At 40.4% G+C, this 17,873-nt stretch overlaps 2 protein-coding genes across 4 annotated transcripts in view; one reads left to right on the top strand and one right to left on the bottom strand.

Annotated features, from left to right (window-relative positions):
• LOC147129544 (putative uncharacterized protein MYH16) overlaps positions 1-15,943 on the top strand; it is a 39,524-nt gene extending 23,581 nt beyond the window's left edge. For all 3 annotated transcript variants that reach the window (XM_086016427.1, XM_086016428.1, XM_086016426.1), the window contains 17 exons: positions 1,692-1,748; positions 4,947-5,033; positions 6,195-6,440; positions 6,552-6,669; positions 7,453-7,580; positions 7,704-7,900; positions 7,983-8,115; positions 8,195-8,411; positions 9,511-9,647; positions 9,740-9,843; positions 10,089-10,281; positions 10,355-10,558; positions 11,133-11,258; positions 11,325-11,495; positions 12,044-12,244; positions 12,546-12,692; positions 13,604-15,943. In XM_086016427.1, the coding sequence (XP_085872553.1) occupies positions 1,692-1,748; positions 4,947-5,033; positions 6,195-6,440; positions 6,552-6,669; positions 7,453-7,580; positions 7,704-7,900; positions 7,983-8,115; positions 8,195-8,411; positions 9,511-9,647; positions 9,740-9,843; positions 10,089-10,281; positions 10,355-10,558; positions 11,133-11,258; positions 11,325-11,495; positions 12,044-12,244; positions 12,546-12,692; positions 13,604-13,756 (2,619 nt within the window). In that variant the 3' untranslated portion in view covers positions 13,757-15,943. The remainder of the gene's footprint in view (positions 1-1,691; positions 1,749-4,946; positions 5,034-6,194; positions 6,441-6,551; positions 6,670-7,452; positions 7,581-7,703; positions 7,901-7,982; positions 8,116-8,194; positions 8,412-9,510; positions 9,648-9,739; positions 9,844-10,088; positions 10,282-10,354; positions 10,559-11,132; positions 11,259-11,324; positions 11,496-12,043; positions 12,245-12,545; positions 12,693-13,603) is intronic.
• gas7b (growth arrest-specific 7b) overlaps positions 15,572-17,873 on the bottom strand; it is a 50,644-nt gene continuing 48,342 nt past the window's right edge. The window contains exon 14 of the mRNA XM_086016429.1: positions 15,572-17,873. This exon is cut by the window's right edge and continues 826 nt beyond it. The gene's annotated coding sequence lies outside the window, so the exon portion shown is untranslated.

Here is a 17,873-nt window from a genome sequence, read left to right as displayed (position 1 = left end):
CTTTCACCTGTGTTGTTGTGTGAATGGCCCTGGGCTACACGCCCTTGTCAGACACATTTCCTGACAATATGACACCGGAACGAGGTTGCTGATAGCACGGGAACATGACACAACACGGAGAAAAGAACCTCTATCGGAGGAACTGGCAATTTAAATCTTATTAGTAAAACAAAATACAGCTTTGGCTTGAGGTGAACTGATGAAAGCACTAGTGTGTTGCAGATGATTTAGCGTCAATCCATCATGATGATTTCATGAAATGCAGTAATGCAATTCTCTAATATCACAGTGCACATCCGTGGGTTCCATGCAGATAATTTACCACTGATGGGGGCTAATACAAGATGATCTATGTGGGTGTTATGCTGTTACATGCCAAGTCATAAATCTGAAAATATCCTGCTGAGTAGCGGTAAATATGAGGGTTTTTTTCCAATTTCAGCAATCCCTTTGCATGTAAAAGAAAAGACATTATTATAAGTGGATTATGTGAGTAGTGGCTCAAAGCAGCAATAGTCACACACACAACTGAATGCCTGGATAAAATATCAGTCTATATGATTGCATGTATCCTATTTTAGTATGTAATTTATTCGTTATGGTTTTGTAACTGGTGCATGAAAGCTTTAACGGGGTGTTATTTTGACATTTTATTTATTTATTTACTTAGTTCTGTGTTTGCAACTAGTGTGGCAAAATATGCCAACACTGTCACACTACTACCGGCTAATCAAACTAAAAAAAAAAAAAAGAAAAGAAGAAGAAGCATATAATTACCGTAGATTATGCCACTGATGGTGTAGCGGCTCAATGTCCTGACTTCCAGACAGGCAGGAGGGTTAAGTTTCCCCCCCTCAGTGACATAGTGAATGTGACAGTAAATGGTTGTCTACTTTACTTTATTACACCCAAGAGGGTAGGCATAATAAGATCATGCTTCTGCTTATTTTCCCTCTCAGACAATGGGTATACTAAATGGCTTATTGTGAAAATACATCTGAATAAAATTAATAAACTGGAAAGAAAAAAAAAAAACATAACACGTGACATTTTTTTTTTTACACTCGACAAATACTCAATATTTAAAGAAACTAATAGTAAAACTAATAAAAACTGAATTTAAACAATTTTCCCAAAATAATAAAAGCTAATAAAAACCAACACACATGCTCTAAAACTAATTAAAACTAACTGAAATAAAAATAAAAAAATAAAATGAAATATGAATCTAAAATCTTTAAAAATGTGGCATAAGGCAGCCAACACGGGGATTTTGAAGGCCCTGGGCAGATTGAAGCTGAAATCGGATTCAAGATCTACTCTGACTGGTAAATGCAAAAAAAAAAAAAAAACAACAACACAAATTCCTCAAATGTTAGGACCGGCTCCCAAACCGGACATAGTAGACCCTGCCCTTGGTCAGAATACCGACAATGACTGTGGCTCCGACATTCTTGCTCTAAATTGCTACCTGAGGAAAATCCAGAGGCATGCCAAATCCCAAGGGACATCAGATTGTCGAAAACCGACCGAGTGACCACACAAGAAGTGCCTTGAAATAGCAATCTGCTGGGGTGACGCTCCGATATAGCCAACGCGATACATAAGATAACACAAAATGTCTGATCTTCTAGTCACACTTTATTATATTTTTGCTGCACTACATCCATTCCAACTCTGTGTGTGTTTAGGCCCGCATTGAGGAGCTGGAGGAGGAGCTGGAAGCTGAACGGGCCATAAGAGCAAAGGTATGACGCACGGCTGTTTACCATAACGACGGTCCTCTCCGCAAGAGAAAGAAAGAGCAGATGTGGCTTCGAGATGCCGGTCGAGCTGCAAGGCAGATAAGGAGCATCTCAAAATTGAGCCTGACTCAGCTTTAGCGCTCGGTCCGGTGGTGCCGAAAGCTTATTTGTGAGGCCAGATGAAGATGAAGAAAAGTGCTGCTCAGCCTTAACTATCTGCATCTGTCACAATAAACTTTTGGGAGGAGACCTTGTGGTCCTGATTAACATACATGGTAACCTGCCGCAGAATCAGAAATGTTCCTCCTCTTTCTGCCCGCGCCAACAAAGTTGTCTTCATTATTTGTTGAATTAGCAAAACTCCAAAAACTCCTCAAAATGTTTTCAGTGCACATCCATCAATTTGAAGTTTGCATGAATCTTAATGACAAAATTCACACGTACATCAGTTTTATACAAATTGTATTGGATTCATCTTTAGCTCTCTTCTTACCGCCATTGAAATTATTGCCCCTAATAGAGAATGTTACGGTTTTGCCTCTCCATTTAGAGTGATTCTCAATATAGGGACCCCTTTGCGAATTTCTAATTTCAAGTTTCAGATGCATCTACTAGTTAACGTGAGTCCGCTTCCCATTCAGTAATAAAGTAATATGAGTGTGCACGGTTGCAGGTAGTGATGGGAAAGTGAAGCTTCATGAAGCACTTGTGGAAATTTACTATATTTCCACTGCATCTTGAAGGAGGAATTCAACCCCAAAATGTTCTTTACAAGTTTATGTTCTATGCAGCCCCACTCGTCCAAACACGGCATTCTGATTAATAATATGTTTGTGGGATATGAGTTAAAATCCACCCGTTTTTGGTCATCTCAGGGGGCGGCCATTTTGCCACTTGGTGTCAACTGAAAATGACATCACGGTTGCTCAGGGCTCAGGTAACGACCAATCATGGCTCAGATTCAGAAAACAGGTGAGCCGCGATTGGTCGTTAACTCCTGAGCAACTGTGATGTCATTTTCAGTCGACAGAAGTGGCAAAATGGCCGTCCCATGAGATGGCTGAAAACGGGTGGATTTTGCTGCTTAACTCATATTCCACAAACACTATATTAATCAGAATGTCATTTTTAGACTAGTGAAGGCACATAGAACATATTATTGCAAAGATTTTTGGGGGGTTGACTTCCCCTTTAAACCAAGAGTGCCATCTTGAGGAGTCAAAAATTATTATTTTATTATAAAAGTGCTTCATGAAGCTTCATTTTGTCCATCACTAGTTGCAGGATTCTTTTGTTTGTGTATTTTTGGGCCAACTGACCTATGGAAGACACACTCATGGGAAATACTTTTTGCCTATGAAGTCTTTTTTTTTTTTTAGAAACATTTCACTATTCGGTGGAAAAAAGCCTAAAGCTTGGTGGCCTGGTTCCTAAAGCTAATCTACCAAGGTGGGTTGCTCTTATAGAATGTGTGTGTTTAAGCCACACAACACTTGCAGCCCCTCTTTCACACTGAGGAGTTGCGTATTCCGGTAGCAGAAAAAAAACATATTTTCACTGGATGTCGAGTAGAATAAAAGTAGGCCCTTGGAGGTGTTTTGCTCCACTCTCCCAGTCTGGGTGGTATTTGTTATGGGGATCCCCCCGCCAGCTACCTTGAGCCACATGACTGGAGAAGGGAGCAAGCAAGGACATGCCCCGCTTTATCTGTTCCACAGGAGGAGCTCAAATAGAGCATACATCCACCACAAACATGCTCCCCATTGTTCAAATCCGTCTTGCAAAAAAAGTGAGATATCATCAGGAGACACAGGCTGACAGAGACAGCTATTTCCCAAGGAGTCTTCTCCCACATGGAATAATAGCCAGTTGCAGTAGGCTGACAATGTGTGGTTTAATGATAAAATTGATTATTGATTAGACCGATTAGAAAAATAGTGTATTTTACTAGGATTTTTTTTATCATAAACAGTAATTACTAGAGAAGTCCCAACAATGATCCATCTCTGACTGGATTGATAATCACAAGTGTCTACATGGCTCTGGGGAGTCATGTTAATACACAGGTGAATGTCCACAGACAGGGCGTATAGCACCAATACATACCAGGGTGAGGCAGATGTTGAGGGATGGGGGAGAGCAGGGGGATACAGTCCAAAATTGGGCTGAGAATCTGTTTTCACTTGTTGTGCCTTCAGGTGCGAACTTTGCTGTTATCCAGGAGGCCTGAATTTACGGCTTTTTACAGGCTACTTTGAGACTCTCCTGTCTTTAAAACAGCTGTAAAATAGAAGCGTAAAGATGCGAAAGCTGGTTGTGTACGTAGTGGTTTAAGATTATAAACTTTACGTTAAACATGTTTGAGCTTGTAAGGGTACTTTTTACTACTGTGCTTGGGACTCGAAGCATCCTAAAAAACCTTGTGTAAGTTTTACAATTTTGCTTTCACTGGTTAATTTGGATAATGAATGTAACGTACCATATTTCATAAAGGCATACAACGCACATGTTTATGGTGTAATTTTGACAGGTTCTATGGAAGTGAGTTTATTATGCAGTGTTCTCATAACACATTCATGACTTGTTAGCATTTCACTTTTATGCTATGCCATTTTCATGATGTTGTGGTAAACACCGCAATTCATTTGAAAGATTTGCCAGGGTTGTATGATAACTCAAATATTGGCTGTATTTTTATAATACGGTATATACATTTTAATGTTATTTTCATTATGGTTAGTACATACAATATAGCAGGTGTCACCAACATGAGTGGCCTGTGGGCTTTTTCTTTACCAGTGAAGGGACATTGTGATTTTCTAAGAATGCTGTATAAGTCAGCTTTTGAAAATGTAAATGCCGGCAAATATGTATCCAACCACTGTTACATATTTACTGTATCTATTTCCTTATTATTGTGAGAAATCATTTAAAACACTGATCATGTTGATGAATATCATCAGTTATTAATCATAGCATATAATATTATTTAAAGGTCATTTGCGCAAATTTGTTATTTCAGAAGTGTGTATCAAACTCCGCGCCTTAGGCATTAATATAAAAGCTTGGTGACCCCTGGTATATGTGGTAGTTCTAATTCAGCCTTTGAGCAATGACAGTTATTTGCGGAAATGTGGTTATAAGTGGAATTGAAAAAAAACAACAACAACAACAAAAAACATCTTTTAAACTGTTTGACAGGTGGAAAAGCAGAGAGTGGACTTAGGCAGGGAACTGGAAGATCTCACAGATCGACTGGAGGAAGCAGGCGGGGTCTCCACCTCACAGGTAAAGTATTTCGCCATACATTTGAAGATCGAGAATGAAACGTTGTCCATTCCTTCATAAAATAACTGTCACCATCATAAAATGTCTTGTACGGTCACCATTTTAAAGAGGAAGTCAACCCAAACATATATTTTTTTCAAGAACGTGTTCTATGCAAGCCCACTAGTTGAAATAAGGCATTCTGATAAATATTGCGTTTGTGCAATAGCCATCTCTGGGGGCGGCCATTTTGTCACTTCTGTCAACTGAAAATGACATCACAACTACCCAGGGCTCAGGTAACGACCAATCACGGCTCAGCTTTAGAAAACAGGCGAGCTGTGAGCCCCGGGTAGTTGTGATGTCATTTTCAGTTGACAGAAATGACAAAATGGCCGCCCCCTTAGATGGCTAAAAAGGGGTGGATTTTGTTTCTTTAACTCATATTGCACAAACACGCTATTAATTCGCATGCCATGTTTCAACTAGTGGGGCTGCTGGGAACATATTCTTGAAAAAAATATGTTTGGGTTGATTTCCGCTTTAAGTAACATTGTAAGAGTATGTGTCATGGAAAAACAAAGGAAAACAGCAACGGGTCTTTATCCATTGATGTTTGCCGAACTCTGGTTTCATACAACGTTTACTTTACCTATTGCGAGACCTCAGAGGCAATTCAATGTTGTTGAATCATAAGACCCCAAGGTCGTATTATTTTTGCCTAGGTTGCACTGTATACAGTACATACCTATTGTACACTTTACACACATTTATGATAATTATGATACTTGACCATCAAGTCCAGTTTTTAGTGGTCAAGTACTTGCATCAAATGTATCTTTAAATAAACGTAAAAAAATAAATAATGTTTTTCAAGCAGTTACTTAGCCCCGTGTTTGGACTTACTGGAGTCTTTCAAGGATATCAACCCATCAGCAGTCCAGATGTATAGTTTTAATGAGTGGCTTAAGATGATGTTTATGATTTCAAGAAACAGATGTGTTAAATTTGCACTCATTCTCCAAATAAAATTTTCTGGCTCAAAAGTGATGAAACTCACCAGATTTCCCAGAACAGTACAGAAGGAGCAGATAGACCTGTTATTCTTGACATTGCTTTTGAACAAAAAAAAAAAAAACCCAAAAGCTACCTTGTATAAAGAACAGTTTGTGTGATTAACAGATGGAGATGAACAAGAAGCGAGAGGCGGAACTGCAGCGTCTGAGACGAGACCTGGAAGAGTCATCCGTCCAGTCAGAGACGCTGGCAGCAACCATGAAAAAACGCCATGGCGATGTCATCGCAGAGCTAAGTGAGCAGTGTGAGGCTCTACAGAGGGCCAGGGCCAAATTGGAGAAGGAGAAGCAGAACTTGAGAATGGAAGTCGACGACCTGTCCACTTCACTAGAAGGTCTACAGAAAGCCAAGGTCCGTAGGTTCGGGGACATGGAAAAACTGTTTCAGCCAAGTAACTTAAACCATATGCCTTTGTGACAACGACAGCCACGTGCGGGCTCACGTTTTTCTGTGTTACCGCAGATGTCCTCAGATAGCCAGATGAAGAAATTGGAGGAACAGCTCTATGAGGCCAATAGGAGAGGGGATGACCTACAGAGGACACTCACGGAGCTCACCGTGGCCAAGAACAGACTCACGGGTACGGTTATGGCTAATGATGGACAAATGAAGCTTCATGAAGCACTTGGGATCTTTTTTTGATTCCTGCGTACGGCATTCTTGGTTTAAATATGCAATGTCCATTGCACTAGCCTTTCTTTAAACCAAGAGCACCATCTAGCGGAGTAAAAAAAGATCACAAGTGCTTCATGAAGTTTCATTTTCCCATCACTAGTTATGACAGAGACATCTTCATTTAATGCTGAACAGGATAAGAGACGCCCCAATCAATGATGATCAATTATGATTATTCTTGATCATCAGGGGGTTTGGAGTGGTTGGGGTGCAGGAATATCCCCAAAGTCACAAAAATTACTTTGCACACTGGAGATGAGCGAAATTGTGGCGTCTGGTGTTATGTCAGTTGCATATTGCACTCGAAAAACTGTTGGATTATAAATAACACAATTTGGGGTCAGAAAATGGACCGATCCACTACTTGGGTCAATTTGTCCCAACTTTATGGATTTTATGCAAAAACAACGCTAAAAAATGGGTCGTTTTGCACAAAAAAATCCCCAAATTGGGCTGTTTTATACAAAACAATGTAAAGAGGTGGGTCAAATTGACCCAATTAGTGGATCGGTCCATTTGTGCCCCCCCAAAATTTTTATTTTTAATCCAACTGCTTTTTGAGTGCGTTATCCATCATTTGCTGTCTGTGGCGAAGGCAGTAATTGGTAACAGGATTGAAATACCCTCTTTAGTTTTCAATTCAGTACAACGACATTGTGTAAATCAGATTTCTTACGTTTCTCTCTAGCCGATAATACAGACACAAGCCGACGATTGGCAGAGGCGGAGAACAAATCTGGCCAGCTGAGTCGTACCAAGTCTCTCCTCCAATCTCAGCTGGAGGAACTGAAGAAACAGCTGGATGAGGAGGTCAAAGTAAGTGTCACGGTGTGGATATACAAAACTCCCAATTTGAAATTAAACGGAAATTAAGCATTTTATGTGGCTCGATGGCAAGTGAACGGAAATACCAAACGCGCGCTAACTTGTGGTTGCCAGTGTAAGCAGGCAGTCAGCGGAAGTCTGAGCTCGGTGCGGCAGGAGTGCGAGGGGCTCAAGGAGCAGCTCGAGGAGGAGCAGGAGAGCAAGCTAGAGCTGCAGCGGCTCGTCTCCAAACTCAACAGCGAGGTGACACACTTGAGGACCAAACATGAGGCAGAGTCCATTCAGTACGCCGACGAGCTGGAGGACACCAAGTAGGTCAAGTTGATACTGGCACTCGTTTTCTTAAGACAGCCGCATTCGGGTCTCCTGGTGTGACTAATGCTTGCGTCACAGAAAAAAACTGGTATTGCGGCTGCAAGAGGCAGAGGAGGCAGTGGAAGCCACGCAAGCTAAATGCTCCTCTCTGGAGAAAACCAAGCAGAGGCTCCAGGGGGAGGTGGAGGAGCTGTGCATGGACCTGGAGAAGGTAGCGCAGCGGTGTGTTTTAGCTCCCCAAATGCCCTTGATTATAGAACTCGAGCAGACACTATGCTCTCCATTTCAAGGCTAGCGGATGTGGACAGGCCCTTGATAAGAAGCAGCGGGTTCTCGAAAAGCAATTGGGGGACTGGAAGCAAAAGTGTGAGGAGCTGGTCGCGGAGGTGGAGAGCTGTCAAAAGGAGAGCAGACAACACGCAGGCGAGCTCTTCAAACTGAAGACAGTGCATGAAGAGTCTTTGGAGCAGCTGGAAGCCCTGCGAAGGGAGAACAAGGGCTACCAAGGTACATTTGACCCACAAACCGATGACACACCGCTCCCTCTCATCATACTTGCTTGCGAGCTTATTGCCCACAAAAAGATGTTGAATTATTTTTAATATATGTTTTAAAAAGTCCAAATTCACAGATTTCAGCCTCCCAGCTGTTAACGGGATTGCCTTTGTCTTCAATGAAAGCAGACAATTTGTCTTTGTGTATTAAGTAAAACAGGACATCATCTTGGAAAACTGCCCAACACTTTTTCCTATTTTCTGACATATTTTAACATGAACACTAACCCTAACTAGTGCCAAACTTAATATTTACTATTTAAAATCTAAAGATCCTCTCAAACCCACCAAAACACCAACTCATGAGACTAGGATCAATTATTCCCAAGTATACTGTAAATTTTCCATAACCAGATTAAGTGTATATGAAAAAAAAGGGCCACCAAAAGGCAAATTAATGATCAGTCCAATTAACTAATTCTGAGCTTTAATATAAACCAGTGTTTTTAATCTTTCAATATGAATTAAAATATTTAAATTGAGTTTAAAAATAAGCACTTTAATCAGACCGTTGACTTACTTACTAAACACATTTCAGAACGTGCATTTTAAATATTGCAATTAACCACAATTTTATGATTCTAAGTGCTCCATATATTGTTGTATGAAAGTTTGAAAAAAAATATGTGCAATGCTGATTCTAAGTAGAAACTCAGGATTGGGTTGGTTTTCAGCATTAAAATACTCTCGCTAGCAAGCAAGCTAACATCAGAATCCAGTACACTTTGAATGTTAACTGTGACTTCTTAATTTGTCACAGATTGCCTACATTCTAAATATATATGTATTTTTTTTAATCATACTTTTACTCAGTTCACGATGATTGTTGTGAAAAATCTGTGCAACATTTGCAGACTAGTTTTCTTTACAATTTTTAAGCATTGGTGTTCTATGTGTGATTCATCATATGACTGTCCTCGTTGCGTACAAGGAAAGCTCCGAAAATGTGTTATGATGTGTTCAAAGTGAACTAAATTCATTTTAACGGCCGTAGAGGTGTTTGAGGGCGAGGGGACAGCTCTTCAGATATGTTCGGTTCTTCTTACTTACAGAGGAGATCGCTGACCTCACGGACCAGCTCTCGGACGGAGGCAAGAGTGTCCATGAGCTCCAGAAAGCAAAGAAGAAAATCGAGATGGAGAAAGAAGAATTACAGGCTTCACTGGAGGAGTCAGAGGCAGCTTTAGAGGTACAGCTATTTATTCCATTTTAACCTGAGAGAAATGCTCCTGAAAAAAAAAGTCATTTCAATTATAATCAGGTTGGATGTATTCCTTTTAGGCGGAGGAAACTAAGTTACTGAGGATGCAGCTGGAGTTATCTCAGGCAAAATCAGACCTGGAGCGCAGACTTCAAGAGAAGGAGGAAGAGATTGATGCTGCTCGGTACCTCATCTCCCCTAGAATCCCCTGTCACCATCTTTCATGCTCACACACTTTGATCCTTTCTGCCTGTAATACTGTCTTCTATTTCCTTTTCAAACCTTCGACATAGTCCAGAGGTAAGCTCTGTCGTTCTGCTTCCTCTTCCTTCAAAAACAGCTTTGATGCTCGAAAATTCCTCGTGTAAGCTTCGCTTGATCCTCACTCTGACCTCTTGACTTCTTCTTCTTCTTCTTCTTCTTCGTCAGAAAAAGCCACCAGAGGGCGTTGGAATCACTACAGGCCACTTTGGATGTCGAGATTAAAGGTCGCATGGAGGGAACAAAGCTGAAAAAGAAACTAGAGGCCGATGTGGCCGAAATGGAGCTTCAAGTGGATCTCCTCACCAAGAGCAACACTGAGTTCACCAAGAGCAGCAAAAAGACACAGCAACAGATCAAGGTTTGATGACAGCCCTCTCATGGCAGTGTTGCGCGACTTTGAGAATTTATGGGATGACTCCTCTCTTCTCTAGGAGCTCCAGGCTCAACTCGAAGAGGAGGTGAGGGGCCGAGAGGAGCAGAAGGAGGAGACGGCGGCCTTGGAGAGACGTTGCTCTCTGCTGCTTAGCGATGGCGAAGAGACTCGCGCCGCCCTGGAGAGCACGGAGAGGGTTCGCAAAGGCTTGGAGGTGGAGTTGCAGGACGCCAATGAAAAATACAGCGATCTCAACAACCAGGTGATTTTTTGCTTTGCTCGTGAAAGTCGGCCGAAGTTTGCAGTCGGAATCGCTAACGGACGCTCGGGATTAGAGCCGAAATGGGCAAGATGAGATCCGTCTAACAAAAAACGAGTTTTTAATTTTTTTTTTTTTCCCCGTACAAAAATTGTTGTACGGCGTACACAATTTGAAATCAAAAAACGTAAAAAATACGGGGAAAACGTAGAAGTTGACAGGTATACATTCCTTTTAAACAACTCCTCCAGGCGCACCTCCAACGACACTCCCTATGCTGCGCCTAGCTTGGCGTTGACCAAATTGATGAATACCTACAGGGAGCCTTGTCCCCTTTGAAACATCAGAAACTGCCGCAGATGTGCTGTCTGTGAAAGTAGAGCCTAAAATCAATAAACTACAGTTAGCCGTTTTTTTTTTTAAATGTTTGCTTTTCTTCAAGACCAAGCTTACTACCTAAGGTAACCTTGTTGATATGTTGAATGTTAGCTAACACAATGTTCAGTGTATCGCTAATCAATAAATCATGACATCCCTAACGGAGAGTCATTAATTCATTACTTTTCTGTGTTTTTAGTTCCAGTCGGTTCTGAGTGGGAGGAGGAAGCTGGAGGTGGATCTCCAAGCTCTGCAGCACGAGCATGAGGAGCTCCAAGGAGAGCTGAGGGGATCGGTAGACAAATCCAAGAAGGCCAGCTGCGAGGTAAAACACACACGAGAGCAAATCATGAAGAGATGAGGCGAACAATAAGCTCCTGATTGGGGACAGTTGGCCAGAGTGGGGGAGGAGCTGCGCCTGGAGCAAGAGCAGACGCTCCATCTGGAGAAGGTGAAGAAAGGTCTGGAGGTTCAGGTGAAAGACATGAGTGCCAAGCTGGAGGAGGCAGAGCAGATGGCACTAAAAGGTGGCAAGAAGATCATCCAGAAGTTGGAAGGGAAGGTAAACTGTCGCTCAGTATTTTCAACTCAATGCGGTTCTTTTTCTGACGCGATGTATTGATCGTTGGAGTGAGAAGGCTGCTGTACACTGCCTTGCTTCTTGAAAGTGCTCGATAGTAGTGATGGAAAAATGAAGCTTCGTGAAGCATTTGTGATATTTTTTTCTATTATTATTATTATACCTGGGAGCAGTTTTAAATTGCGAAACAGTTGAGGTTCACCTACAAAAGCATAGAAAGATAATGCAAACTGGCCATAGAAAGGACTAAGATGACTGATTGGAAACACAGATGGTCCTTGTGCTGCACACAGAGAGGTAAATGGTCACCATAAAAATGCCAAAACCAGATGTGACTTTTCAATAGGTCTGTTCCAGCATGGCAAGGAAATACTTCTTTTGTGGTGTGGGTTTTGTGGTAAATCCTGAAAGAGGAGTTGAAGCATAAAAAAAAAAAAAAAGCTCGAGATCCTGCGAAAAGCAGTACAAGAGCATCACTGCCCTCTGTTGCCACATTCAGGAATTGAATAATTGGGTTGCTGTGGGCGCAGGTGAAAGAGTTGGAGCTCGAGCTGGAGTCCGAGCAGAAGCGACATGCCGAGACGGTGAAGACGCTGCGGAAGAATGAGCGCCGGCTCAAGGAACTTGTCTTCCAGTCCGAGGAGGATCAGAAGAACCAGCAGAGAATGCAGGAGCTGGTGGAGAGGCTGCAGAACAAGATGAGGGCTTACAAGAGACAAGTGGAAGAAGCTGTATGTGTGTTTCCCACTTTTTTTCTCATTCTATATTTTCCACAACTTCAAATCACTTTGTGTTATTTCTCAATCAATTCAAGCCACACTTAAACTTCTCAAAACGCATATGGCCCATGAGAAAATGAATTGATGCATTTTGCAAATTTACCTCTCTCCTATATTTCAGCTACTTTGTTGTTTCATTTTTCAAAGTCATTCAACATCATTTCTTTTTAGCATCTGCTCTTCAGCAAGTTCTGATTATGTCTTTAATACACCATGGCATCATTTAATAATGTTTCCCCAAAAAATGATGCAGGAGGAGCAAGCCAACATGAACTTGGCCAAGTACAGGAAAACGGTCCATGAGCTGGATGATGCGGAGGAGCGAGCTGACATCGCCGAGTCGGCACTCACTAAGATAAGGACCAAGAAGAGAGGCAGCTTCAGCAAGGGATATTCCTCTGTATGTAATAAGAGCCTTAACTGGCTTTGTACTAAGTGTAGGCTGTATACCCCTATGTATGTACATACTGTATATGTACATATGTATGTATGCATGTACAGTGTGTATGGATGTAGACAGACAGAGCTGTGCATTTTACAATCCATATATATATATATATATCCATATATATATATATATATATATATATATAATATATATATAATATATATATATATATATATATAATATATATATATATATTATATATATATTATATATAAATATATATATATATATATATATTATATATATATATATATATATATATATATATATATATATATATATATATATATATATATATATATATATATATATATATATATATATATATATATTATATATCCATCCATTATCGATACCGCTTCTCCTCACAAGGGTCGCGGGGCGTGCTGGAGCCTATCCCAGCTGTCTTCGGGCAGTAGGCGGAGGACACCCTGAATTGGTTGCCAGCCAATCGCAGGCCACACAGAAACAAACATCCACACTCACAATCACACCTAGGGGCAATTTAGAGAGTCCAATCAACTTACCATGCATGTTTTTGGAATGTGGGAGGAAACCGGAGTACCCGGAGAAAACCCACGCAGGCACGGAGAGAACATGCAAACTCCACACAGGGAGGCTGGAGCCGGGATTGAACCCACGACCTCTGAACTGTGAGGCGGACGTGCTAACCAGTCGTCCACCGTGCCGCCCTATTATATTTATTTATTTATATATATATATATATATATATATAGAGTATATATATAATGAATGAATCACAGTCTTAGGGAAGATTACATCACTGGATCACAGATAGTTTTGTATGTATGTTTGTTTTACTCCTAAAATTCCTATTGTGTCTTTTTGTGGCCCACCTACAGGGTTACAGCACCCCGTATCCCGGTCTGGTGCGGGCGGCCAGCTCCGTGGGCTCAGAGGGCCGAGGCGAGAAGATCCTCAACGACGACAGCGAGTCCGTCAGCTCTCTAATTCCGGCTTATCTCAACTCCCTCAAGAAGCTCATGATCGACTAGAAAAGTGCAGTTTTCTACTATGTGACATCTTGATGTCACTTGAAGAAATTACGTTCAAAGAGTATGAAGTCTTGAGTGAGAAGTAAGACTGAAATTATATTTCTATTCCACTTTCACATTATAAACAAACCCCGGCATCTAGTTGTGCACTCTTAATTGTCATGAACAACACTTTTTTTTTAACACACTTCATCTTATCCTGTACCTCCTGCATAAATTGATAGTGATATTGAATAGCGTGTTTAAACAGGTTACATTTTATACCGTATTTCCTCATATAGTAGCCTTTAATCTTATACAGGCCAAACCCCAATTAATTGCAGTGTGTTGTCCTCTTCACATGAATAATTTAACAACTGAAACCTAATAAATGCCTGGTACTCTCTGCATATGAGTAAATAAATATACCGGTAAGCAGCACTTTAAACTTCAGGGGTCTATTTCACAAAGCAGGTTCATCAAACTCTGAGTCTAATCCTGAAGTCTGAGTCTACTCTGAGATAGGAAACTCTGAGTTTCCGCTTCCAGAACAGCTGATTTGAATCAGTTTACTCAACTCGGCGTACCTCCACCTGGAGTTAAGTGCGTGCACCACAACTATGAAAAGACGTCATGAATGGAGCCCCGATCTGCCGAGTAACCATGGTAACGAGGGAAGGGCGTGGGAGAACATTGTTGTTTGGGTCAATATATGCGGAAGTTTCAAGTCTTTAGTAATCACAATAATATAACAGAGGAAAACTGCTTGCTTCCGCCTATTAATTTATTTAATTGAGGTTCAATATCGCGGGGGAGAAGTGCACTTAACAGCTGGTGAAATATAAAAACATTGTTCAAAACCTCGGCATAAGCTCATGGGGGTACACTGAAAAAAATGACGGTTGAATTTACTTAATTATATTTCATCAGGTGGTTGCACAAAATGAAATAATCTGGTTCCCGATAGATTTGTTTAGTAGATGTATCAGATGATTATATATTTCGTACAGCCACGTTAAAGAAATAAAATTGAGCAAATATTCAACAGAAACTTATTTCAGTGTATGTAGATGATGGACTGTCACGTGAAATGATACCGCTCAAAAAGATAATGTCACATTTGTCTCCACCCACTGAAAAAATGGTGTGTTGAATTTACTCACTTTTATTTCGTCAAGTTTTTGCACAAAATAAAATCATCTGGATCTAGATTAAGTCTCCTTAAAAAATGTATCTTAATCAAATTATTATATTTCGTGCAAACACTTAAAAAATAAAATTCAGTAAATTCAACAGAAACCTTTTTCAGTGCTACTGCGCCTAATGGACGCATATGCATATACTGACTCCGATTATTTTTAATGACAGGCGACAGAAATATGCTACGACAAAACTCGCCTGGGCGAATTGAAGGAATGAGGAAATGAAAAGGAGTTTGTCGGTCAAAAAGAGGACGGAGACATAGTGAAACTGCAGGTTCACTGAGATAAACCTGCTCCTGACCAGGTTAGTTTCAGAGAGTCTGTTACTGCGGTAACTGACTGCGAGCTTAAGTTACCTCTCTCTCTGAAACTGGCTAAAGTTACCCCTCTTTCTCTGGTTTGATTTACCTCCCTTCTTGGAACTGAAAAGTCAGAGTTTCCTTCTTTTCAGGGTTAGCAGACTGAGTTTTCACAAAACCTCCTTTGTGAAATGGGCCCCAGCTGTGGACCAAAGGAAGTGTAATAAAATGAATTCGAAAATGAATATGCTGACATGTTGGATAAATTAAAAAAAAAAAAGTAGCCAACTTGACATTAGACTGCGTAAACTATTAGTTGGGTACAACGTGCCTGATTCATTGTTAATTGATTTATTTGCAATTTTCATTTCCATTCATTGAAACATTTTTTTAAACAACATTGTGGGCAAAACTATTAAGCTTTCCTCAACAATGCAATCTATCTGCACCAAGTCAAACAAAAACATCTGTCATGAGACTCACTCATAATTAATGGTTAATATATAAATAGCAGCTCTTGTAAAGTTTGACAGAGGTGCCACCCACATGGACTGCTCTTTTACCAAAAAAAAATTGAATAATATTGCTGTCTTTTACTTTTACTCCTATTATTGCCCTTGACTGTAACAAAGCTTGATCTAACCATTTTATTGTTGAATGTGAAATGTTGGTTTTTGTTGTTATCGGAAATAAAATATGTTCTTTGAGGTTCGGGTTAGTTGTTACTCTAATAACTTGTTTTTCAAGGATTGAGAATAATTTGTACCTTTGAGTATTACGTTGCCCGTGTGTCTATTTCTACAGCGTTTGTGTGTGAATAGTTGCTACTCTAAGGAATATTGCTCCCCAAGTCGATGCTTTTTTCCCTCTTAGCATGTCAATAGGATTTTACATTGATTTTAGCATTACCGCTATGCGCTAGCGATGTTTTAAAAAGAAAAAAAAAGTCTTTTATGTAGATATACGTGTGAAATTGTTTTTTGTGTTTAGTTTTTCAGTTACCTCCAACAAACGTATCAATAAGCATCTCAAAGTACGCTCAGGGCCAGCAGAATCACATATGCTACAAGCTTGCTACACAAGCAACATGGTGCATTCAGGTTACCTTCACAACGTTGGGAACTTGCAAATGCACCACACCGTTTGACATATTATTAATCATATTTCTTTGATTGTAACAGTTTCAGGATCAAAAATCAAAACCCTGATCAAAACCCTCTCTCACTCGCCCTCTCTCTTTCTCTTTAATTTTCTCTCTCTTTCTCTCACTCTCTTTCTCTCTCGCTCTTTCTCTCTCTCTCTCTCTCCCTTTCTCTCTCTCCCACTCTCTCTCATATATTTATATGTATATAAATATACACCAAACAGTTTCATCTCACTATTTAATATTGAAAAATAATTAGTTGCCAAACTTCAGCATTGCAATACTGATATGCATATCACACTTGTACAGTGTACCTTTACACTAGTGATGGAAAAAAAAAAAATCAAACTTCATGAAGCATGTCATGTCATCTTCCACACCGCTTATCCTCTACAGCAGGGGTTTTCAATCCTGTTCCTCGAGGGCCGGGGTCCTGCCTGTTTTCCATCTGTCCCTGCTGCAACACACACCTGATTCAAATGATCAGGATCGTTATCCAGCTTCTACAGACCTTTGGTGAATATCTGCAGCAGGGAGGGATGGAAAACAGGCAGGAAACCGGCCCTCGAGGAACAGGATTGAAGACTCCTGCTCTACAGGGTCGCGGGGAGGTGCTGGAGCCTAGCACAGCTGACTATGGGAAAAAGGCAGACTACACCCTGAACTGGTCGCCAGCCCATAAATAGACACAGTCACCGAGTGGGAACCGATCCCATGCTGCCCATACACAACTCGGGCGAGTGTACCACTAGACCATCAGCGACCCTGTGCTTCATGAAGCACTTGTGATCATTTTTGACTATTCTCGATGGCACTCTTTAAAAATGCATTGTAAATCTAAGATATTTACATTGTACTGTACTATCCTTTATCTTTAAACCAAGAACCCTATCTAGCGGAGTAAAAAAAAAAAAGTGCTACATTTTCCCATCACTACTTTACACCATGGACCCTGATCATAATGAATGCCGATTAGAAACGCATTTCTCGTTTAATTTGACCCACAGATTTGGCTCTAAATGTTACACTTTCCAAATTCAAACGTTTTGAAACAGCGATTTTTATTCTGCAGTCAGTGCTTGGCTAATCACAATTTGCTGCCCAACAATTTCCCATTGATAATACAAGAATTGCAAATATATATTAATTTGCTTTAACATCTTCTGCAATCATTAGCACGTCTGGCTACATACTTACACAACTGCCTACATCAATAGGCAAAAACATGTACTGTAGTTGATCGTTTTTTTTTTTTTTACATCATAAATTACAGAACAGAACAACCATTCTATGGAATGTCAAGTAGGATTTAGGTTTGGGAATGATGATATTTGAAACATTTGGACTCATCCTTGTAAAAATTATGTTAAACTGAAATATGCATTATTACAATTACTAACACAACAATCGGCTATAAGACTATTTTGGTTAAACCTCACAATTTACGCAATTTCCACATCAATAACTTGCGGATTAGTTCCATTCTAATGCCT

This window comes from Filicampus tigris, chromosome 19 (genome assembly GCF_054856515.1).
Source record: "Filicampus tigris isolate MCC_2025a chromosome 19, RoL_Ftig_1.0, whole genome shotgun sequence".
Classification (NCBI taxonomy): domain Eukaryota; kingdom Metazoa; phylum Chordata; class Actinopteri; order Syngnathiformes; family Syngnathidae; genus Filicampus; species Filicampus tigris.
The sequence above is the reverse complement of the archived record's forward strand: the minus strand, read 5'-3'. Positions and strand labels throughout refer to the sequence as shown.